General features: G+C 44.4%; 1 protein-coding gene across 2 annotated transcripts in view; it reads right to left on the bottom strand.

Moving 5' to 3' along the window:
• Nucleotides 1-21,981, bottom strand: part of si:ch1073-396h14.1 (disintegrin and metalloproteinase domain-containing protein 10) — a 121,356-nt gene extending 99,375 nt beyond the window's left edge. The window contains exons 1-4 of one of the 2 annotated variants that reach the window (XM_034179746.1): nucleotides 21,773-21,981; nucleotides 10,498-10,645; nucleotides 10,206-10,324; nucleotides 6,686-6,841 (exon numbers count right to left, since the gene is read on the bottom strand). In XM_034179746.1, coding sequence (XP_034035637.1) covers nucleotides 6,686-6,841; nucleotides 10,206-10,324; nucleotides 10,498-10,645; nucleotides 21,773-21,833 — 484 coding nt within the window. In that variant the 5' untranslated portion in view covers nucleotides 21,834-21,981. The remainder of the gene's footprint in view (nucleotides 1-6,685; nucleotides 6,842-10,205; nucleotides 10,325-10,497; nucleotides 10,646-21,772) is intronic. The other variant, XM_034179745.1, reaches the window with a different exon arrangement.
• Between the last annotated feature and the right edge of the window lie 3,882 nt (nucleotides 21,982-25,863).

Below are 25,863 nucleotides of genomic sequence, written 5' to 3'. Positions count from 1 at the left end.
CATTACAATATATTCATGACAAATAATTAACTTTTTTAGTGCCCGCGACAAAAGCTACAGCTGTGATTCCAGTATGAAATAATTATTTTATATACACAGTGCCCAGCACGCAATGTGTGGCAGCCAGTGGAACAAAGCACGGCGTCCAGCTGGGAACACAGCGGGTAGGATCATCACGACGATGTGCGTGGATCAAAGTTGTGCAAGTGTCAGGGCACCTTGACTGTTTCTTTGTAAATGTGAGGAGGGGCAATGGTTTTACAGGCTGCGACTCACGTACACTGAACATAAACCACCCGGCAATGTAAACGAGGAATAAAAAAGCTCACACTAATGCATGCTACTATTACACTACTAAATCTTTACATATAATCACTGTTGGCTGACATCATAATTTTTAAAATGCCATTATGGCCATCTTTAAAGCCTTGAGAAATTGCCGTATGAAAAGTTCCAATTAGTTTTTTTTTTGTTTTTTTTTTGTCTGTTTGGTTTTTTTTTATCTCAGCCATATTGTTGTAATTTGTCCTCAGAATTCATGTAGTGAACCAAATTAGTCAAAAAGTGTCCCACAAAAAACACATTTCCCAGAAAATAATTAATCATAAATAAAACACAAACCCCGCAACTGTTCATACATTGCACACATCAGAGCAAAGACATTTACAAAGATATTTTGTCCTCAGAACTGTTTGTTCAGGTAGTGAACCAAATTAGCCATAACTGTTCCATGAAAGACATTGTTGTCCAATAATTATTAATGATTAAGCAAAGATAAAGCACAAAATCTACAAATGTTCAAACACTACATAGATCAAAGCATACAGGATAATGTGAAAATTATACTGTGCTTTAAATTCTTTATTTAGTTCATACTAGAAAGCTTTGCTTGAGTGTAAGGTTTTCTGTGTTATACATGAAGAAACTTGAATTTTAGTTTTAATTTTAAGTTGATACCATAAAAATAAGATATTTAATTTGTACACACTTTTATAGACAGCTATGGAATATTGCTGATTGTATTTTTAGTTGTGCCTGTGTTCTGAACACAGACTGTTGATTTGAACCCCCTTGAGTGTCACATTCTCAGACAGTTCATTAAAAATGTCTGCATTTGGAAATCAGGTCAGCCTGCAGAAGATACTGTTCTGTAAAAGTGCTGGTTTGATTTCACCAAAGCAGTGATTTGTAACATGTCTGGGACAGCTGTGCTGTTCAGTCTGATGCAATAATATTTGGCGTACACACACTAGATGTATTGGGTTTTCATAAATTGGGTAATAATATTACACTGACAAATTTGCAGACTTCCACCAACTATGAGATTCCATACGAGCGAGCGCATATTGCAACAGAGTGCATTCAGTCCATGTGTGAGGACTGAGAGAAAGCTGGATCTGGATCAGACCATGAAACAAAGTGTGAGAAAATATGTGGTTTCAGAAAATACTGTCATGTAAAATACTGAATAAATGTACTGAGTGGTCCTGCATTTGTGATGTGTCACGTGTCACATCATGAATATTAAACTGTACACAGCTGCAAAATCAGTGTTCCATGTTCTGTATCACTCTGGGATCATGATGTGGAGTGTGCACGGAGCCAACATGGACACGCGTTGGAACAGTCATGTGACATAATCAGTTTCATTTGTATGTTCAGGAGTAATGTAAGTAGGCAACATACTGGTGACACAAAAAAACTTCAAAGTGGAATGCAGAGAGACAGAAAGCATGTGACATGATCACACCATCATTCTGTAGGCTTCCAGCCAATCAGAAACCCAGAATTCCTTCTATACATGGCATGAGTGGGAGTGGGCTCTACGGGTGTGTGTACAAACCTGAATTGTGGGTGTTAACCCGCTCTTGGAATTATAATTATTTCCAGATCTCAGTATGTGTGCATTTTTTCTGTGTGTGTGTGTGTGTGTGTGTGTGTGTGTGTGTGTGTGTGTGTGTGTGTGTGTGTGTGTGTGTGTCTATAGTATATATATATATATATATATATATATATATATAAACACATTGAGGGAAAAAAGTATTTGAACACCCTGCGGTTTTGCAAGTTCTCCCACTTAGAAATCATGGAGGGGTCTGGAATTTCCATCTTAGGTGCATGTCCACTGTGAGAGACATAATCTAAAAAAACAAAACAAAAAATATCCGGAAATCACAATGTATGATTTTTTTTTTTTTTTTTTATAATTTATTTGTATGTTACTGCTGCAAATAAGTATTTGAACACCTACCAACCAGCAAGAATTCTGGCTCACACAGACCTGTTAATTTTTCTTTAAGAAGCCCTCTTATTCTGCACTCTTTACCTGTATTAATTGCACCTGTTTGAACTTGTTGCCTATATAAAAGACACCTGTTCACACACTCAGTCAATCACACTCCAACCTGTCCACCATAGCCAAGACTAAAGAGCTGTCTAAGGACACCAGGGACAAAACTGTAGACCTGCACAAGGCTAGGATGGACTACAGGACAACAGGCAAGCCAGCTTGGTAGAAGACAGCAACTGTTATGATTATTTATTAGAAAGTGGAAGAAACACAAGATGACTGTCAATCTCCCTCGGTCTGGGATTCCATGCAAGATCTCACTTTGTGGGGTAAGGATAATTCTGATAAAGCTCAGAACTACACAGGAGGACCTGGTCAATGACCTGAAGAGAGCTGGGACCACAGTCACAAAGATTACATTAGTAACACATGATGCTGTCATGGTTTAAAATCCTGCAGGGCAGCAAGGTCCCCCTGCTCAAGCCAGCACATGTCCAGGCCCATTTGAAGTTCACCAGTGACCATCTGGATGATCCAGAGGAGGCATGAGAGAAGGTCATGTGGTCAGATGAGACCAGAATAGAGCTTTTTGGAATCAACTCCACTTGCCATGTTTAGAGAATGAGAACAACCCCAAGAAAACCATCCCAACCATGAAGCATGGGGGTGGAAACATCATACTCTGGGGGTGATCTTCTGCAAAGGGGACAGAACGACTGCACCGTATTGAAGGGAGGGTGGATGGAGTCATGTATTGCGACTCCAATACATGCTCCAATACATACTCCTTCCTTCTTTAAGAGCATTGATGATGGGTCATGGCTGGGTCTTCCAGCATGACAATGACCCCAAACACTCAGCCAAAGCAACTAAGGAGGGGCTCCGTAAGAAGGATTTCAAGGTCCTGGAGTGGCCTGGTCAGTCTCCAGACCTGAACTCAATAGAAAATCTTTGGAGGGAGCTGAAACTCCAAACCTGAAAGATCTAGAGAAGATCTGTATGGAAGAGTGGACAAAAATCCCTGCTGCAGTGTGTGCAAACCTGGTGAGAAACTACAGGAAACATTTGACCTCTGTAATTGCAAACAAAGGCTACTGTACCAAAGATTAACATTGATTTTCACAGGTGTTCAAATACTTATTTGCAGCAGTAACATGCAAATAAATCATTAAAAAAAATCATACATTGTGATTTCCGGATTATTTTTTATTTTTATTTTTTTTTAGATTATTTCTCTCACAGTGGGCATGCACCTAAGATGGAAATTTCAGACCCCTCCATGATTTCTAAGTGGGAGAACTTGCAAAATCGCAGGGTGTTCAAATACTTGTTTTTCCTCAATGTGTGTGTGTGTGTGTGTGTGTGTGTGTGTGTGTATATATATATATATATATATATATATATATATATATATATATATATATATATATATATATATATATATATATATAAAATATAAAATACACAATATATGGTGCATCCCAAAAGTATTCACAGTGCTTCACCTTTTCAATATTTTATGTTACAGCCTTATTCCAAAATTGAGTAAATTATTTATTTATTTATTTTTTACCCTCAAAATTCTGCTCCCAACACCCCAGAATGACAAAATAAAAGTTTTTTTTTTTTTGGCATTTTTGTAAATTTATTAAAGATTTAAAAAAAAAAACCCTACGAAATCATATATACGTAAGTATTCACACCCTTTGCTCAATACTTTATTGATGCACCTTTGGCAGAGCACAAACAAAGCATGAAGTTAAAGGAATTGTCTGTAGACATCTGAGACAGGATTGTCTCTAGGCACCAATCTGGGGAAGGGTATAGAAACATTTCTGCTACTTTGAAGATTCCAATGAGCACAGTGACCTCAATTATCTTTAAATGGAAGAAGTTCAGATCCACTCAGTCTCTTTCTAGAGCTGGCCGCAAGTCTGAACTCAGTGATTGGGGAAGAAGGGCCTGAGTCAGAGAGGTGACCAAGAACCCGATGGCTACTCTGTCAGAGCTCCAGCATTTGTCTGTGGAGAGAGGAGAACCTTCCAGAAGGACAACAATCTGTCCAGCGATCCACCAATCAGGCCTGTATGGTAGTGGCCAGACAGACACCACTCCTTAGTAAACAGTACATGCCAGCCTGCCTGGAGTTTGCAAAAAGGTACCTGAAGGACTCTCAGAGCATGAGAAACAAAATTCTCTGGTCTGAGACAAAGACTGAACTCTTTGGCATAAATGCCAGGCTTTGCCACAGAGGAACGCTGGAGCTCTGACAGAGTAGCCATCGGGTTCTTGGTCATCACCCTAACTAAGGCCATTCTCCCTCGATCTCTGTTTAGACGGGTGGCCAGCTCTAGGAAGAGTCCTGCTGGATCTGATCTTGTTCCATTTATAGATGTTGGCGGTCACTGTGCTCATTAGAACCTTCAAAGTGTCATGATTTCCCTTGGATCTGGGCTCATGTCCTGTTTTGTGAGACTTTTGTCCTTGCTTTTCTGTCACTGATTATATGTATCTGGTCATTGTATTTTAGTCATTTAAGTCTTGTTTTGGTTTTGTTCTGATTATCTCTTTTCAGTGCATATTACATTTGTCATTGGTTTTATGCTCTGTTTATCATTTATTTTCTGGGTAGTAATTAGTTGTATTTTCTGTTGTAAAGTTGCCACTTGTTTAGTCCCATTCTAGTTTGGTCTCTGCCTTTATTTTCTTGTTGATCACTCTCATGTTGGCACTCTTTTCTTGTCTTTGATATTTACTACTTCTCTGCGTTAGGCATATCAGTCACTCTGAGTCTGCTTCTGTTAGTCACGCCCACCTGTCACTCTACTCCTGCCTCACCTGTTTTGTCTGACCACACCCCTTCCAGCACATTCCCTGGCACCTGTGTCTTGGTTTCCTAATTACTGCACCTGCTATTTAAGCCCCTCACTTTCTCCACTCCCTGCCAGTTTGTTGTGCTTTCTCGTTCACATTCCAGCCCTTTGTCTTGCTGTGTTTTTGACCATGTTCTGCTTTTGACCTTGCTCAGCCCACGACCATTGCTGCCATTGTGTTTTGACCAGTGTATGTTTTTTGACCTCACCTTTAGCCTGACACCTGCCTGTATCGCCGCCTGTGCTGTTCACTTTAGATTGTGCAATATAGACTTGTCACTGCATGTAGGTGAAGCGGCCATAGCAGGGTATTGTATACTGGCTTCCTTCAAACTTGCTAGGGATATTACTTGGTTAGATATCTAGAGGTGATTAGATTTTGGACTAGTTTGGTCAAAGGTAGTTCAAAACCAATGAAAACATGTAATATACCCTGACTTCCAAAACATGACCACCTCTGTTCCAGAATTCATGGATCGCATGACATCCTCCATCCCACTGTCCAGAATGTCCTCATTCAAACTCTGCTGCAGTTAACAACCACAGGAAGTGTACGTCCACAGAGGATTGCACACTTTATGTAAGCTTCTTGCCTCTGAAATTACCACCTGCGGGGGCCCACTGATTGTTTTCTGGAAATATCATGCACAAAAAAAAAAAATTGTGGGGGAGGGGGTTTCCTGCAGATATGAGGCTGCCAATGAAAGTACATGACGTTATATGTCGCAGTGCCAGTAATCGTGGTAAGGCGGCCATAGTGTCCGAATAGGAAAACACACTTTGGGGGAGACACATTTAGCACAATGTGCATATTTCCTAACTAAATGAGTTCTTGGAAATTCTCTTGTACAAGTACAAACATGATCACGTGTCAGGGAAACACCCTGGGACACAAAAATACACAAACACAGCTACACATGTAGACGGTTCTCAGTGAGCCGGACAATCGTAGGATGGACATGTTCGTGGCTGTCTTGGATCATTCCAGTGTTTTCATCCTGATCTTCTCGCTCTCTCTTCTTTTTTTTTCTTTTTTAAACCAACCATTCACATCCTTCCCATTTGTCTTTTTCACCTGCATGCTTTTCCTCCTCATATCATCCCTCCTACTCCTCTTTCAAACGTAATACCGTCTTCACTTGATATTTTCTTTGGCCTTCCCCAGCGTGAGGCCCAAGCCCATCCTGACCCCCCCTCACAGTGAGAAATGTTCTCCACTGTCTTATCTCAACCCCACTCTCAGCAGGAGGTCAGGGCATGACCGGTAGTAACCTCAGTTTGTACTCGAAGCTTTATGGAACAATACCGTGCAGATATGAGGGAAGAACAATGAGGATTACAAAGGGGACATTTAATTTTGATTTTAATTGTCAACAGTGGGGAGATGTACTGTAAAGAGGAATTTTGGTCAGGAGCAGAGATTGAAGAAACTGTGGAGTTTGTCTCAGCATTTGAAAAGTTTGTTCCTGCAGTTACAAAAGGCTGCAGCACTTTTGTCTTGTGAGCAGAAATCTAATCTTACCCATGTCATCCTCATGGTATATAATAGAGTGGTGGTCCGACTGGCTGCTGGTGTATCTGTAGAGGGGCTCGATGTGAAAAGTCCCATTATGTGTTTGGATGGAGCCCTCAAACTGGCCCAGCAACACTGAGCCGTGACAGGCAGAACCGAGCTCATCTGCAAAAAAACCAAAACAAAAACATTTAGTTAAATAAGTGATTATATAGTCTTTAAAATTCAAAACCAAGAAATATCCTGCCACACGTTAAAAGGTTTTAACCAAATAAATAAGAGCTGTCATACAAAATGATGATTATGGTTTTCATATGTGCATCTAAAGTTTTGACAACAGCTAAAATAGTTTGTTTTCCATCAGTGAGTTAATTCCAATTATTCCAAGTTACCTAAAAGTAACAGTAACTATCAGTAAATAACTTGCAGCCATACATTTACACACCCGGCTGTACAAATTCCATTTTATCAGACATGTTAAGAAGGGTTTTTGTTGTTATTGTACATACAGTTGTGGTCAAACGTTTATGTACGCTCATCATGGGCATGAATTAGGTGGTAATTTTGGGCTTTTAATGATTTCCTTGAACTGTTCTTTTGGCAAGGTCGAATACATTGTTCATGACAGAGGTGGGATGAAGTCGCTCTCAAGTCATGAATCGTCATAATGACCACCAATTGTTTGCAAGCTGACTTGGGACTTGCAGATTAAAAAAGAATCGCATTTGAATTTATTTAGGATCTTCTCTCATCCACAAAGGGTCAAGATACATACAGGTTCAAATACATGCATAAACCAATATTTGGTTAAATGTCCTTTAACAAGTTGCATCTCAACCAGATGCGTATGTTAGCCAGCCATCAACAAACTTATGGCATAATTCTGGATGGATATTTGACCAGTCATCTTGGCAGAATTGGTAGAATTCATTTGAATTGGTTGGTTTCCTGGCACCAACCTGGCTTTTCAGCATAATAGCCTTCCCCATTGCAAAACCAGTTTTTGATGTGTGTTTGGGATCATTGTCCTGTCAAAATACCCAATTGTGGCAAAGTTTAAGCCGTCTAGCTGTTGATTTGAGGTGGCAGTGAGGAATTTGCAGGTAGTCCTGCTTCTTCATTATTCCATGCACTTTGTACAATGCACCATTACAACTGGCAGCAAAACAGCCGCAGAGCATGATGTTACACCCACCATGATTGACAGATGGCACAGTGTTGTTGTTTTTGAAAGCCTCACCTTCGATCCTCCAAACATAACTCTTGTCATTGTGTGCAAATAGCTCAATCTTTAGCCACCATGACACTTGCACAAATTTGATCTCTGCACAGGCACTCAATGTTGCATGCCAATGAATGTGTCAATGAATTGCACAGCTGCGTGCCAGTGTGCAAAGAAAATTTTGAGATGTTCAAAAATTTCTGGCATGCATAAATTTCATGGCACTTGCGTAAAGAAGAACATTGTGCAACCTATTTGCACTGCGTGTTAATGCATGTCATTACGTGCAGGGCATCTGAACCTAAAATTACATTATGAAGAGAAGTTACATTTACAATAAACATAACTTTACAGATACCTTATCTAACTCATTAGAAGGAATGAAATGCAATTGTTTTACCAGTATTTTACACTCACTCACTCATCTTCAACATTTATCTGAGATTGGGTTGTGGGGCAATCATTACTATATATATATATATATATATATATATATATATATATATATATATATATATATATATATATATATATATATATATATATATATATATATATATATATGTGTGTGTGTGTGTGTGTATTATAAATAATTTTCTTTGAAACACGAGACAACCTGCAGCTGTAGATAATTTCTCTCATTCTGGGAGTGAGGAGAGAATGGGTTCATCGGCCACGTTCTGAGAGCAAATGCTTCATTGGCTACGAAATTATATGGCACAGGCTTTATTTTATATAGTACGGCATCAAGCAGGATAAAGCAGGATGCATTGGCATGACGAATCGTGCAGCAGTGCAGGGATCTATTTTGTGCAAGTGCCAAGGTGCCTTTGTCTTGTATGACCATGAAACCATGTCCATGTGGGCAGCTGAAAATTTCAGTATAGCTTGAAGGTGTCAATTTTGGCGTAGGGCCTTCTTTCCTGGTTGGCATCCTCTCTGTCCATGGAGATGTAAAACTTACTTCACTGTGAACGGTGACACTGGTTTTCCACCAGTTTCCTGTTCATGGGAAGCCTGAGCCTTGGTGGGCCCTGGGTTGTTCCAGAACATCCAAACCAGCTTCCTCTTAAATGAGGGTGACAGTTTGGGTCTTCTTCCAGACCTTGGTTAAGTGGTGACACATCTGACTAACTTACATACAGTTGTTTGAACTGATGATCTTTGTTTATTTTGTTTAGAAATGGTTCCATGAGAACTTTCCAACTTGTCTAAATCTACACTTCTTCTTAGACCTCCCTGAGTTCCTTGGGGTTTCCATTGGTCTAAATATTGGTCAGTCCCATAAGTGCTGTCAAACACATCCTTTTTATGGTGGCAAAGAGAAACTACCAGTTATAGTCAATCATGATCACTCACGAGGAGTTAATAGGCTTTGGACTTGTCACAATAAAAGGTGTTGTAGAACTTTCAGCACCACTTATTAAAAGCTTTAAGTGAATGTATGTATATTTAAGAATGTATGTATAATTTTGACCTGTGTGGAGAAGATCTAAAATAAATTCAAACTTGTGCACCCAGTTCTTGTTTTTTTTATAATTCATTAATTATGTATGCTGTACAATCATTCCAGGCTGAAAAAGAACAGTTCAGCGAGATCATTAACAGACCAAAATTACCATGACAGTCATGCCCATGAGTGCATGTAAACCTTTGACCACAACTGTACATACAGTGAAATGTGTCCTCTGCCTTTAACCAATTGTGATTACAGTTAGACACAATCCAACCACTAGAAGCAGTGGTCATTCACACAGTGCAGTGCCCAGGGGCCAACTCCAGATGTAGAGATGATGCCTTGGTCATGGGCAGAGAAAGGAGCAGACCCTAAATAAGCGTTTGTTTGTTTGATTTTGATTGTGTGAGGAATCCACCGCAAACACAGGTACATGCAGGAACTTGCAGACTCTACACAGTAAGGACCAGGCAGGAACTGATCACAGGATCTTCTTGCTGTGAGGCAACAGTGTTAACTAAGTACGTAAGAATGTCTACTTTATTTCTAGAAAAAAATTCAAAATAACAGCTATAAGAGGTTTATTTTATATTTGGATGATGATAACAGACTCAAATTTTGTTTTTGTTTGCCATCAAAACTACATTTTAATTAAAATTCCTGAGTGTCTGAAACCTTTGTAGAGTCCTGTAGATGTGCATATCAAAACCATAATTAAACCATTAAGGAGTGAACACTGTTACGTCAATTATGCCTTTGAATGGAGTAAAATAATTAGTTTTCTACAGATTTGAATCTGATGCAAGAAAACATTTCCCAGTTGTGTGGTGAAATAAATGTATAACACTCACCCTCTAGTGTTCCTGAATATATATGTGACAGGTCCGCTGACGCAGATCCGTTTTCGCTGATCACCTTGAAGTTTTTGGAAAATGCTGCCGTATTTTGCTTCAAACGTAGATGAAATGTTCTAAAGTAAGTAAGAACATAATGACACTGAATCATTAAATACACAATCAATACATTCACATTTGTTATATATGTTCCATAGCTAAGATTCACTGTCATTGTGAAATGCACTTAGAGGTGTTATTTCATTATTGCAGGGTGTCTGAAGCCGCAGTCAGAGGAATGTGGAGCCACCTGTGGAACGCGGTGAAGTTGAGCTGCAGGGTTTGGTCCTGGGGCCGTGTGGCCCTCCTGACCCTCTGGTGCTTCCTGTGCACATCGTCCCTGTCGTAGGAGAGTCTTTCATAATGCCTAATGTACAGGCTGAGGTCGTCCACAGCACCTGAGGAGGATCAAACCACATCAGCCACACCTGCAAAGTATGTGGTCACTATTATTTTGTTTCATAGTGTTTCTGTAAGATGAGGAAAGAATAAGTAATAGTCACTGAAGCAAGCAAATGTAATTTTAGAGGCGAAAAGTTGAATAAGTATTGTAATACCTAAAACAGAAATCCTTCATGTTCTTTGCAAGGCAATTTCCACAAGACTTATTTTTATTTAGTAAAGGAACAAGGCAGACATACTTTAATGTTCATCATAGAAAAAAAAATCGCTTTTGTTAATGACCATTGCAACAAAAATGTCAAATTTCTGATCTGAGGGCCAGTTCCAGCTCGTGGTGCCAATAGGCTTAAAACCAGGGGGGACAGAGCCTCTTCTGTGGCAGGTCCTAGACTTTGGAACACTCTGTTCCTCCACGTCCGAACTGCTCCCACAGTGGAGTGTTTTAAATCTCGCCTCAAGGCCCACTTTTATTCTTTGGCTTTTAGCTCTGTGTGAGTTGCATGGTCCTCTGTTGTCTTTTAGTGTTTTAACTTGTACTTTTATGATATTTTTCTGGATTCTATTTATGGTTGATTTTGTACTTTTCTAATGATATAGTCATTTATTTATGGTTTTAATGTATTTATACTATTTTTATGGTAGGAGCACTGTTTTACTCAAATTTTGTGCAGCACTTTGGTAACATTCTGTTTGTAAAATGTGCTATAGAAATAAAGTGGCTTGGATTGGAAATTTACCAGTTCACAAAGTTTCACGTCACAGGAAAAACGACTATTCCCGCTCTCAAATTCCTTATTTTTAAAATAACAAAAATTGTTCCATGTCCTGTGATCCTGATCACTGACTTTGATCGTGATGGCTGACCTTTAATACTGTTGACTCATCTTTCATCACTGATCTTAGATTGTGATCTTTGATCCTGATCACTGCTCTTTGACCCTCATAAATGACATTGGGTTTTTTTTTTGCTTGTTGTTCAGATAAATGTGATGTCATAAAGCATGAACACTACAGATAATGGCTGAAAAGGTAAAAATCCAGCGTAGTGTTAAAAATGTGAAAGAATGTGATGAAAGGGGAAAGTTTGCTCAGATCTTTAGTGAACCAATTATCACCTCACTACAATATTTAATCATAACTTTCTCTCTTATATCATCCACAAACATACAAACTGGCAGATAACATCTGCCCTCTTTTTGATTAATTAGGAACTTAAGTTATTAATAATCCATGTGACAAAGTCCTGCTTCCTTGTTCCGTCTTCCTGCTGCACATTTACTCTAAATATTACTGTCACTTCTGCAAATTATAACATACTCTAATTTCCTATGCAGAAAGTAGAATATGACCACTGTGATTAAAATAGCAAATGGGAAATGATTGCTGATCTGGTATAAATATAACTCCCATTGCCATAATAACCTAATAACCTGACTGCAGTGAATATTCAGTATTTGTTGCACAATCTGTTATTTTCATTGCTTCACCAATGAAAGTAATCAGAGGGTTGATGAAAGTACCAGGCACACCCTGCACAGTTTACACATCATCATGTAAATGTACACATCTGTAACGGTGTTTTTGTTGTGAAAGTGTTGGAACACGGACCCACAACAGGGGGCGCAATGAACGGACAATGGAGAAAGTAAATAACAAGTTTTACTGTTGTGAAAATGCACAACCAATACAACAATTGACAATTTGGGTTTACACCGAATTCCACTGGTGTCGTGTGGGCAGGCTCGAAGGTAGGAGACGTCCGTCCAAGTCGAGCCGGAACCACCCAGATTTCCCCTGCCACCGAACCCTGGAAATACTGGAACCGCCAAGTCCCGAATTCCCAGGTGGCCACTGCCTCCGCTCGTCGGATCCGGTACTGCTGGCAAGAGAACAAACACACAGGTGTGGATGCGGCTGCACCCAGTACACAGAGAGGGAAGAAGCTGACTCCACCTCACGTCAATACTGCAGAAAGGTGAGTACTTCTCCAAGCAATTTAGCTCACAATAATCAGCTGTCCTGCAAAGGTTTAACAAATCTTTTAGCCAGTTAATCAGAATATTAATGCAGAGAACGTTACCTTTAACGTAAGGCGATATCTCGGCACTGAGGTGGAGACGCCGTCCTCCTGATATACCTCTGTGCTGAGTGGAACAGCTGAGTCTGGTGATGGGTGACAGCTGTCACCCAGGCTACTCCCATTAGGCGGCAGCGCCCTCTGGTGCCTGGAGCCCGCACTCCAGGCAGGGCGCCCTCTGGTGGTGGTGGGCCAGCAGTACCTCCTCTTCAGCGGCCCACACAACAGGACCCCCCCCTCAACGGGCGCCTCCTGGCGCACGACCGGGCTTGTCCGGATGGCGACGGTAGAAGTCGGCCAGGAGGGCCGGGTCCAGGATGAAGCCCTTCTTCACCCAGGAGCGCTCCTCAGGTCCGTACCCCTCCCAGTCCACCAGATACTGAAAACCCCGGCCCATCCGACGGACATCAAGGAGCCGGCGGACTGTCCAAGCCGGTGCTCCGTCGATGATCCGGGCAGGAGGCGGCGCCGGACCCGGGGTGCAGAGGGGTGAGGTGTGAAGAGGCTTGATCCGGGAAACATGAAAAACTGGATGGATCCGCAGTGAGGCCGGAAGCTGGAGCCTCACTGCGGCGGGGTTGATGACCTTGAGGATCTTATAAGGTCCGATGTACCGTTCTTGTAGTTTTGGTGAGTCAACCTGTAGAGGAATGTCCTTGGTGGACAACCAGACCTCCTGCCCAGGACGATACTTGGGGGCCGGGGCTCGCCGCCGGTCTGCATGTTTCTTCGCCCTCGTCCGGGCCTGCAACAAGGCAGAGCGGGCGGCCCGCCACACCCGACGGCACTTCCGTAGGTGGGCCTGGACCGAGGGCACACCGACCTCTCCCTCAACCACCGGAAACAAGGGGGGCTGATACCCCAAGCACACCTCAAACGGGGAGAGGCCGGTGGCTGATGACACTTGGCTGTTGTGGGCGTACTCGATCCAGGCCAGGTGGGTACTCCAGGCCGTCGGGTGCGCGGCTGTCACACAGCGAAGTGTCTGCTCCAGCTCCTGATTCGCCCGCTCTGCCTGCCCGTTGGTCTGGGGGTGGTACCCAGACGAGAGGCTGACCGTGGCCCCCAGTTCCCGGCAGAAGCTCCTCCAGACATGTGAGGTGAACTGGGGACCGCGATCGGAGACGATGTCTGATGGTATGCCATGCAGACGGACGACGTGGTGGACCAGGAGGTCCGCTGTCTCCTGGGCCGTTGGGAGCTTCGGGAGGGCCACGAAGTGGGCCGCCTTGGAGAAACGGTCCACTATCGTGAAGACGACGGTGTTTCCCTGGGACGGCGGGAGACCCGTGACGAAGTCCAGACCGATGTGGGACCAGGGGCGATGAGGCACGGGCAGTGGCTGTAGCTGCCCTGAGGTCTTTCTGTGATCGGCCTTGCCCTGGCGCAGGTGGTACAGGCCTGGACGTAGTCCCGGACGTCGGCCTCCAGGGATGCCCACCAGAAGCGTTGCCGGACGACTGTCACGGTCCTTCGCACCCCTGGGTGACAGGAGAGCTTAGAACCGTGACAGAAGTCCAGGACTGCAGCCCTAGCCTCTGGTGGGACGTATAGTTTGTCCTTTGGTCCGTTTCCGGGGTCCGGGACACGGGTCAGGGCCTCCCGGACGGTCTTCTCCACGTCCCAGGTGAGGGCGGCCACGATAGCGGACTCCGGGATGATGGGATCCGGGGGATCCGACGGTTCCGTTTTGACTTCGTCTTCGTGCACCCGGGACAATGCATCCGACCTCTGATTCTTGGTCCCGGGACGGTAGGTAATCCGGAAGTCAAAACGGCCAAAGAACAGTGACCAGCGGGCTTGCCTGGGGTTCAGTCGCTTGGCGGTCCTGATGTACTCCAGGTTCCGATGGTCAGTGAAAACCGTGAATGGCACGGCTGTTCCCTCCAACAGATGTCTCCACTCTTCGAGGGCCTCTTTCACAGCAAGGAGTTCCCGATTGCCGACGTCATAGTTCCGTTCAGCGGGGGTCAACCTGCGAGAAAAATAGGCACACGGGTGAAGGACCTTATCGGTCTTCCCGCTCTGGGAGAGCACCGCTCCTATCCGTGAGCCCGAGGCATCCACTTCAACCACTAACTGGCGGCTAGGATCGGGCTGCACCAGAACTGGTGCAGACAAGAAGCGTCGTTTCAACTCCTTGAACGCGGCTTCGCACCGATCCGACCAGGTGAAGGGAACTTTTGGTGAGGTCAGGGCTGTCAGGGGCTAACTACCTGACTATAGCCCTTAATGAACCTCCTATAGAAATTAGCAAAACCGAGGAACTGTTGCAGCTTCCTACGGCTTGTGGGTTGGGGCCAATCTCTCACCGCCGCAACCTTGGCCGGATCAGGGGCGACGGAGTTAGAGGAGATGATAAACCCCAAGAAGGACAAAGAAGTGCGGTGGAATTCACACTTCTCGCCCTTCACAAACAGACGGTTCTCCAACAACCGCTGCAGAACCTGACGGACATGCCGGACATGAGTCTCAGGATCCGGGGAAAAGATGAGTATATCATCCAGATACACGAAGACGAACCGGTGCAGGAAGTCCCGCAGGACATCGTTTACCAACGCTTGGAAGGTCGCGGGAGCATTAGTGAGACCGAACGGCATGACCAGGTACTCAAAATGGCCCAACGGGGTGTTAAATGCCGTCTTCCATTCGTCTCCCTTCCGGATCCGAACCTCATGATACGCATTCCTAAGATCAAGTTTGGTGAAGATATTGGCTCCATGCAAGGGGGTGAACACCGAATCCAACAGGGGCAACGGGTATCGATTGCGAACCGTGATTTCGTTCAACCCCCTATAATCAATGCATGGACGAAGCCCGCCATCCTTTTTACCCACAAAAAAGAAACCAGCACCCATCGGAGAGGTGGAATTCCGGATCAACCCGGCAGCTAATGAGTCCCGGATGTAGGTCTCCATTGATTCACGCTCCGGCCGTGAGAGGTTGTACAGCCTACTGGACGGAAACTCACTGCCTGGAACCAAATCAATGGCACAATCATATGGGCGGTGGGGAGGAAGCGTGAGAGCCAGATCCTTGCTGAACACGTCAGCGAGGTCATGGTACTCCGCCGGCACCGCCTTCAGATTGGGCGGGACTCGGACCTCCTCCTTAGCTTGGGAGCCGGGAGGAACCGAGGAACCTAGACACTCCCGATGGCAGGTTTTGCTCCACTGAACCACTACCCCGGACGGCCAATCGATCCGGGGATTGTGCTTTAGCATCCATGGAAACCCCAAAACCACACGGGAGGTGGCCTGAGTCACAAAGAACTCGATCACCTCCCGGTGGTTACCTGACACCACCAGAGTTACTGGAGGTGTCTTATGTGTGATTGGTGGGAGTAGGGAGCCATCTAGCGCCCGAACCTGCACAGGCGAGGTAAGAGCCACCAGAGGGAGCCCTATCTCCCTGGCCCATCTACTGTCAAGCAGATTCCCCTCAGAGCCCGTGTCCACCAGTGCTGGGGCCTTCAGGGTCGAATCCTCAAACAGGATCGTGACTGGGAGTCGTGTAGCAATGTGGGTGTGTCCCACGTGAATATTTTGGCCCACCCCTGGCCCAGTCTCTAGGGGCGGGCGTTGGAGTTTAACCGCTCGGGGCAGTCGTTTGCGAGATGCTCACTCGAGCCACAAACATAACAGGCTCCGTGGGCCCGCCTCCTTTGTGCTCCAGGTGCCCTAAATGTTGCCCTGCTTGTGTCCATAGCTTCGTCAGCAGGGGGAGCCATAGGCGCACGGAGCGCAGGAACAGAGGAGCGTGGGGAGGGCGGAGCTCGATCGGACCCGGAAGGGAGAGGGACGACGCGTGCCTGGCCACGCCCTTCGCCTCGTTCCCGACGGCGTTCTTCTAACCGGTTGTCGAGTCGTATAACTAGATCGATGAGCCCATCTAAATCCCGCGGTTCGTCCTTAGCCACCAGGTGCTCTTTTAGGACCAGTGACAGTCCGTTTACAAAGGCAGCGCGGAGGGCAGTGCTATTCCAGCCGGATCTCGCCGCCGCGATGCGGAAGGCGACTGCATAGGCAGCTGCGCTCCGACGCCCCTGTCTTATTGACAGTAGTGCGGTTGAAGCGGACTCTCCTCTATTGGGATGATCGAACACCGTTCTGAGCTCTCGTACAAACCCATCGTATGTGTGAAGGAGCCGTGAGTTCTGCTCCCAGAGCGCTGTAGCCCAAGCGCGTGCCTCCCCGCGAAGCAGATTTATCACATAAGCTACTTTGCTAGCATCAGTCGCGTACATCACGGGACGCTGTGCGAAGACGAGCGAACACTGCATCAGAAAGTCCGCGCACGTCTCCACACAGCCTCCGTACGGCTCTGGAGGGCTTATGTATGCTTCTGGGGACGGAGGAAGGGACCGTTGAACGACCAGTGGAACGTCACTTTCGCGCGCAGGGTCCTCGGGAGGGAGAGCCGCAGCGGCGCCCGAAGGGCGCGCCTCCACTTGTGCGGCGAGAGCCTCCACCCTGCGGTTCAGGAGAATGTGCTGCTCGGTCATTAAGTCGATCCGAGAGGTGAAAGCGGTGAGAATCCGCTGCAACTCACCGATTACCCCTCCCGAAGCCTCCGCCGCGCCTTGGTCTTCCATTAGCCGTTCAACAGCCGGTTGACGCCCCTCGGGGTCCATGACGCTGGCCGAGATATCCTGTTGTGAAAGTGTTGGAACACGGACCCACAACAGGGGGCGCAATGAACGGACAATGGAGAAAGTAAATAACAAGTTTTACTGTTGTGAAAATGCACAACCAATACAACAATTGACAATTTGGGTTTACACCGAATTCCACTGGTGTCGTGTGGGCAGGCTCGAAGGTAGGAGACGTCCGTCCAAGTCGAGCCGGAACCACCCAGATTTCCCCTGCCACCGAACCCTGGAAATACTGGAACCGCCAAGTCCCGAATTCCCAGGTGGCCACTGCCTCCGCTCGTCGGATCCGGTACTGCTGGCAAGAGAACAAACACACAGGTGTGGATGCGGCTGCACCCAGTACACAGAGAGGGAAGAAGCTGACTCCACCTCACGTCAATACTGCAGAAAGGTGAGTACTTCTCCAAGCAATTTAGCTCACAATAATCAGCTGTCCTGCAAAGGTTTAACAAATCTTTTAGCCAGTTAATCAGAATATTAATGCAGAGAACGTTACCTTTAACGTAAGGCGATATCTCGGCACTGAGGTGGAGACGCCGTCCTCCTGATATACCTCTGTGCTGAGTGGAACAGCTGAGTCTGGTGATGGGTGACAGCTGTCACCCAGGCTACTCCCATTAGGCGGCAGCGCCCTCTGGTGCCTGGAGCCCGCACTCCAGGCAGGGCGCCCTCTGGTGGTGGTGGGCCAGCAGTACCTCCTCTTCAGCGGCCCACACAACAGTTTTATTTTAACAAACAGCATGTTGACTTCCTGTCAGTACAGGACAGTAAATGCTCCTGATCATAACTATTAAAAAGGCAAAAAGAACCAATATTATCACATTAAAGATAAGATAATCTTTTATTGTCCCATGGCAGAGAAATTTGCAGGCCTCTTTAAAGCCTCTTTGTATACAATATTGTTGGTTACATGAATGATGTCAGCAACTTTTCATGTGGTACTTTTTGGATTAACCCTTTCTTTCCTCAGCATGGATGCCCTTTCTCTTTTATCCTGCAGCTTTTCTTTTTATTCACCAGTTTTTGAATGACTTTTTCATTCTTGCCCTTTGCTTTGCCAGTTGTTCTTCCTTTTCTTCAGATGATACGAGGTCTATTAGAAAAGTATCTGACCTTATTTTTTTTTTTCATAAACCATATGGATTTGAATCACGTGTGATTACATCAGACATGCTTGAACCCTTGTGGGCATGCGAGAGTTTTTTCATGCCTGTCGGTTACGTCATTCGCCTGTGGGCAGTCTTTGAGTGAGGTGTCGCCCACCCTCTCATCGATTTTTTTCATTGTTTAGGAATGGCTCAGACTGCTGCTTTGTTTAATCAAAATTTTTTCAAAAACTGTAAGGCACAACTGAGTGGACACCATTCAATAAATTCAGCTGGTTTTCGGTAAAAATTTTAACGGCTGATGAGAGATTTTGGTCTGGTAGTGTCGCTTTAAGGATGGCCCACGGTGCCTGACGGCGATCTGCGCTCCGAGGCGGCGTCGTCTCGCTGTTTCAAGCTGAAAACTTCCACATTTCAGGCTCTGTTCACCCAGGTCGTCGTCAGAACAGAGAGGTTTCAGAAGAGGTTGGCATGAGGAGTTTATGCGGACATTCCACTGGTAAAGGAGATTTTGTAATGAAAGAACGTGCGGGCAGATTCGCATGTCGGGCCGGACCCGACCGCGGGGGGTCGCGACAGGAAAAACACCTCCGTTGGAAAACTTAACGGACAAGTTGGAACATGCCCAAGCTGTTAAACAATTTCTCAGTTACTCACTTGTTGAAAGCCATCAAAAGCCGCCTGAATTTTACAAATGGTTTTCAACACGGAGGTGTTTTTCCTGTCGCGGCGCAGACGGATTTGCGTCGTCGTCACGGAACCGACTCGGTGAATTTGCCCGCACGTTCTTTCATTACAAAATCTCCTTTAACAGTGGAATGTCCGCATAAACTCCTCATGCCGACTTCTTCTGAAACGTCTCTGTTCTCTGACGACGACCTGGGTGAACAAAGCCTTAAATTAGGAAGTTTTCAGCTCGAAACAGGCCAGACGGACGCCACCTCCGACCTCGCCGATCCACTTTGTGGGCTGTCCTTAAAGCGAAAGAAACTCCACAACCTCTCATCAGCCGTTAAACTTTTCACCGAAAACCAGCAGAATTTCTCGAATAGTGTCCACTCGGATATCCCTCACAGGTCCTGAAAAAATTTTGATAAAGCAACGCGCGCCGTCTCCAGCAGCGTCTCAGACAAAGGATTTCAGCCGAGAGGGCGGGACCAGTGCTCAGTCAAAGCCTGCCCACAGGCAGATGACGTCACCGACACGCATGAAAAAACTCACGCATGCGCACGACGGTTCAAGCATGTCTGGTGTAATCGCACGTGATTCAAATCCATATAGTTTTTTTGTTGTTGTTTTTTTTATAAACCTGCCGGTTAGTTTTCTAATAAACCTCGTATTTTCTTCCTTTTAGTGCTCTGAAAACCTTCCTTTTTATTTTCCTATTAAGTTTGGGTCCTCTACCAGAGGCCTGGGAGTTTGAGGATTTGACAGGATGGTAGAGCTGATTTCACTCTAATAGAGTGTATTTAACTCTGTTTGGACTGGAACCAAATGTTATCCTGGCAGAGTATATTTTACTCTGTAAAATTTACTGTGTACTACTATTACTACTTATTAACTTACTTATATTTATTAAACAATTATCTTAATGTCATTTTTTTAGTTTCTTTTATTTATAAGTACTTTTCATAATTTCAAAAATGTTTTATGGGGTGTTGTGAGTAGAATTTTACTGCTGTGATCTGTCCCCCGTCTGTTTCTGTGGTCCTTGTTTGTGGTCTGTCCTATCTGTCGGTATCCCTTCGGTTAATTCAGTGTGTTTTAGTCCTGTGTTCATGTCTCAGTCATGTTTTTCCCTGTTTGCGCTCATTTACATCTTTAGGTTCCATGTTAGTCACTGTATTTTCTTACTTGGTTATCCCTTCAATTTAATCATGATTATGGTATGTTTTAGTTGACACTCACCCTCCGGGGATCTTTTGAGGTTTGTGTCACTTTGTGTTTGTCAGATTTTGTGTGTGTGTGTGTGTGTGTGTGTGTGTGTGTGTGTGTGTGTGTGTGTGTGTGTGTGTGTGTGTGTGTGTGTGTGTGTGTGTGTGTGTGTGTGTGTGTGTAAGAATGTCGTTTTCTGGCCTCCCCTATTCCTGTGCACTCCACACCTGGAGTCCCTCTGTTCATTTGTGTTTCAGTGTTTGACTGCACTGTTTCCTCTTCTGTTTGCCAGATTATTCTTTATCTCCTTCCTTTCATGACGTGTGTGTATTCATTATCCTTGTCACCTCTTGTTCATAGCTATATGTACAATTGTGAGCGTTGACACCTTCCCTTTGTAGATGTTTGTAAGCCTGAGTTTAATTACCTTTTGTCCATTCCCCGGTTGTTGCTGCCTCCCTCTGCCTTAGTCTGTTTTGACATCTACACTAACCCTTGTTTGGCATTTGGACTCTTTCTCTGTTTCTTGGACTGAACTGCTTTTTGGTTCATAAATCATCTCTGTTCTCCAATAAAATCTGGTGTGGTTACTACCTGCATTCCTGGGTTCACCCTGTACCTGAAAACCTAACATTTACTCCATTTTTGGGATAAAACTGATACTGGACCATGTTTTCTGTGAGCTTGACATTTGACTAAATTACTCCAAGGTTCGTGGTTGTTGACGAATACAAAAAAGTGTTTTATGACCATGTTTTCATTGACTTTGACCTCTGATTTTTCAGGTTGGGGCCTATCCCAGGGGTCACTGGTTGACAGCCGGGGTTCTGTCTGGATAGCCCATCGCAGTGTCAATATATAGACAGAAAAATTAATTCACACATAAGATCAATGTCAGAGTGTCCAATTCACCTATAACCTATAGAAATACCAGGAGGAACCCATGCAAACACCAGAGGGCGGGGGGGGGGGGGGTGCTCCCCAGCCATTTGGATCTGCCCCTGCAAAGCACGACATATCACATGCATTCCAAAAAATGAGCTGTTTCAGGCCTCAATTCTCCTTAGAGCTGAATAGTTTGTACATACACAGAACTGTGAGACTGACATTCAACATGAAGTTCCTACCATAACTGTAATAGACTGTTTTAATCTCATTTTGCACAGTATGTCCCCTTTAACAAATGGCTCGATGTCACAGTAAAGTCACCCTAATATTGTCTGTGTGAGGGCAACAGCATTCCAGAAAGGACAGGTTGGGACATATCAACCAAACCTGTATGTCCGTAAACACACATGCAACAGCTGACTCGCACGGTCAGAAACACACATCAGATAAAATGGCACATGCACCTGAGTCACACACACACACACACAGCCACACAAACATACTGAGGGTGCAGAAACACTACCTGTGGTCCATTCATGACAGCCGAGCAGGAGCAGCAGCAGCCAGCAGTGTTGAAGCCCCATCTTATTCTCATTGGTATATTCTTGTTCACTGTTTTTGCTTCCTCTTTTTTTTTTTTTTTTTTTTTGTACCAGCCTTGTACCTGAGCTCTTCTGACAGTGGAATGTGATTAGTTTGAAGATTCAAGCCAGAACTCAGCGACGGAACATAAACACTGACACAACGGGGCAGATTCAGACTTGTTTGTGTGTGGTGAGTTTTTGGTACATCATTTGGAACATTGGTAAATACTTTTTGTTTTTGAGTGTCGAATTTCTATTAAGGCTGCTATTTAATGTTAAGAGAACATTCTTTTGAGGGTTATCACAATTATTTTTTTTAATTGTATGATTCACTTCAATGTTCAAAGTGATATAGAAGTAAATCCTGTGTAGGTCCTGAAGCCTGTTGGTGCTTATCTCCAGATTTCCTAGTGTGAAGCAGACAAGACTCCATGACTCCCCCTGGATGGGATGTCAGTCCGGCACAGGTTACCGGCCTTAGTTGGTATCCGTTTACAACTGGGTGGACTGAGAGCATGGTGTTTAAGTGTACCATTCATGGATAAGACAGGTAGCATGAGTGGGATTTGAACCGAGGTCTACATATTGGCAGGCCAGCTCCTTATCCATGAAGCAACCATCAGCAACCAGATTAGCCTCTTCAGTCACAGACTACTCCTTCCCAAGTGCAGTCCAACAGACTGAAAAACTCCTTTGTCCCTCAGGCCATCAGACTGTACAACTCCTCACTCGGGGGATAAGAGGAGTAACAGGAAGACCAAGGTCAGGAATGAGAGGAACAGTAGTAGCCAGTAAACCAGTATTGATCAGTATGTCTGGTATTTATATTTGCAATCTGTTTTTTTTTTTTGTTTTTTTGTTTTTTTTACTTTCACTTTTGATACTCTTGTGTGCTTCTTACCCTGTGTTCTGCTATACAATGCTTCTGGAACCTCAATTTCCCTGAGGGAGTCTTCCCAAGGGATCAGTAAAGGTCTATCTAATCTAAGATACCTACTCTGCAAAGTGATATAGATGTGTTTGAATGTTGGCAGTAAAATGAACAGACTGTCTGAAAGGAGAACTTTTTCAACCTAGGCCGTATTTTTAGATGTTTTGGTGTTGAACTCATCACCAAACACAACAACTGTTCTGATATTAGAATGCTAACATTCACTAACGTTCATGTAAAGAACTCTTTTAGAATGACAGATTATAGAGGCAGCGACTTACCTTAGCCTTCCTCCTGTTTGGCACCACTGCTTTGCACTAAGTCCACAAAACTGGATTGCTGATGAGGGGTCATTCTTCTGCTCACAACAGGAATGATGCCTTCATCGATAATCAACTTGTAATGACTTGGAGCAGAGCAACATTACATATGACACCTGTGCCTAACCGGTGTTAAAGAATTACTTCAACATTATTTCCGAAGTAGGAAAGTGCATTGCATATGCATTCCTTCCACAGAATTTTCTTATTGGCCGTCAGCAAAGCCCACTATTTTTCAGGTCACTCTGGAGTAAAATATCACATTCTGTAAATGTAAAATTTGTATCGGCAAAAAATATTTGTGGGTAAATATTTGTATTGTTATTGTTTGTTCATGTAAATGGGGAATCTTCTTCACAGACTAAGGTTAATTATGGAGTTCCACAAGGTTCTGTGCTAGGACCAATTTTATTCACTTTATACATGTTTCCCTTAGGCAGTATTATTAGACGGCATTGCTTAAATTTTCATTGTTACGCAGATGATACCCAGCTTTATCTATCCATGAAGCCAGAGGACACACACCAATTAGCTAAACTGCAGGATTGTCTTACAGACATAAAGACATGGATGACCTCTAGTTTCCTGCTTTTAAACTCAGATAAAACTGAAGTTATTGTACTTGGTCCCACAAATCTTAGAAACATGGTGTCTAACCAGATCCTTACTCTGGATGGCATTACCCTGACCTCTAGTAATACTGAGAGAAATCTTGGAGCCATTTTTGATCAGGATATGTCATTCAATGCGCATATTAAACAAATATGTAGGACTGCTTTTTTGCATTTGCGCAATATCTCTAAAATTAGAAAGGTCTTGTCTCAGAGTGATGCTGAAAAACTAATTCATGCATTTACGAGGTCTGTCCATAAAGTATAGGTACCTTTTTATTTTTTTCAAAAACTATATGGATTTCATTCATATGTTTTTACGTCAGACATGCTTGAACCCTCGTGCGCATGCGTGAGTTTTTCCACGCCTGTCGGTGACGTCATTCGCCTGTGAGCACTCCTTGTGGGAGGAGTCATCCAGCCCCTCGTCAGAATTCCTTTGTCTGAGAAGTTGCTGAGAGACTGGCGCTTTGTTTGATCAAAATTTTTTCTAAACCTGTGAGACACATCGAAGTGTACATGGTTCGAAAAATTAAGCTGGTTTTCAGGGAAAATTTTAACGGCTGATGAGAGATTTTGAGGTGACACTGTCGCTTTAAGGACTTCCCACAGTGCAAGACGTCGCACAGCGCTCACAGGCGGCGTCATCAGCCTGTTTCAAGCTGAAAACCTCCACATTTCAGGCTCTATTGATCCAGGACGTCGTGAGAGAACAGAGAAGTTTCAGAAGAAGTCGGTTTCAGCATTTTATCCGGATATTCCACTGTTAAAGGAGATTTTTTTAATGAAAGACGTGCGGACGGGTCCGCGCGTCGGCTCGCAGCCGCCGCGGCGCTCCGCCACAGGAAAAACACCTCTGTTGGAAGCCTTAAGGACAAGTTGGAACATGTCCAGCTGTTAAACAATTTCTCATATACTCACTCCACTGAAAGCCATCAAAAGCCGCCTGGATTTTACAAAAGGTTATCAACACGGAGGTGTTTTTCCTGTGCCGCCGCTCCGCGCCGGCTGCGTCCCGACGCGCGGACCCGTCCGCACGTCTTTCATTAAAAAAATCTCCTTTAACAGTGGAATATCCGGATAAAATGCTGAAACCGACTTCTTCTGAAACTTCTCTGTTCTCTCACGACGTCCTGGATCAATAGAGCCTGAAATGTGGAGGTTTTCAGCTTGAAACAGGCTGACGCCACCTGAGAGCGCAGCGCGACGTCTCGCACTGTGGGAAGTCCTTAAAGCGACAGTGTCACCTCAAAATCTCTCATCAGCCGTTAAAATTTTCACTGAAAACCAGCTTAATCAGCCGTTAAAATTTTCACTGAAAACCAGCTTAATTTTTCGAACCATGTCCACTTCGATGTGTCTCACAGGTTTAGAAAAAAATTTGATCAAACAAAGTGCCAGTCTCTCAGCAACTTCTCAGACAAAGGAATTCCGACGAGGGGCTGGACGGCTCCTCCCACAAGGAGTGCTCACAGGCGAATGACGTCACCGACAGGCGTGGAAAAACTCACGCATGCGCACGAGGGTTCATGCATGTCTGACGTAAAAACATATGAATGAAATCCATATAGTTTTTGAAAAAAATAAAAAGGACCTATACTTTATGGACAGCCCTCGTATTTCCTCTAGGCTGGACTATTGTAATTCATTATTATCAGGTTGTCCTAAAAGTTCCCTGAAAAGCCTTCAGTTAATTCAAAATGCTGCAGCTAGAGTACTGACAGGGACTAGAAGGAGAGAGCATATCTCACCCATATTGGCCTCTCTTCATTGGCTTCCTGTTAATTCTAGAATAGAATTTAAAATTCTTCTTCTTACTTATAAGCTTTTGAATAATCAGGTCCCATCTTATCTTAGGGACCTCATAGTACCATATCACCCCAATAGAGCGCTTCGCTCTCAGACTGCAGGCTTACTTGTAGTTCCTAGGGTTTGTAAGAGTAGAATGGGAGGCAGAGCCTTCAGCTTTCAAGCTCCTCTCCTGTGGAACCAGCTCCCAATTCAGATCAGGGAGACAGACACCCTCTCTACTTTTAAGATTAGGCTTAAAACTTTCCTTTTTGCTAAAGCTTGTAGTTAGGGCTGGATCAGGTGACCCTGAACCATCCCTTAGTTATGCTGCTATAGACTTAGACTGCTGGGGGGTTCCCATGATGCACTGAGTGTTT

The sequence above is a fragment of the Thalassophryne amazonica genome, chromosome 10 (genome assembly GCF_902500255.1).
Source record: "Thalassophryne amazonica chromosome 10, fThaAma1.1, whole genome shotgun sequence".
Lineage (NCBI taxonomy): Eukaryota > Metazoa > Chordata > Actinopteri > Batrachoidiformes > Batrachoididae > Thalassophryne > Thalassophryne amazonica.
This window is presented reverse-complemented; position numbering and strand designations above follow the sequence as displayed.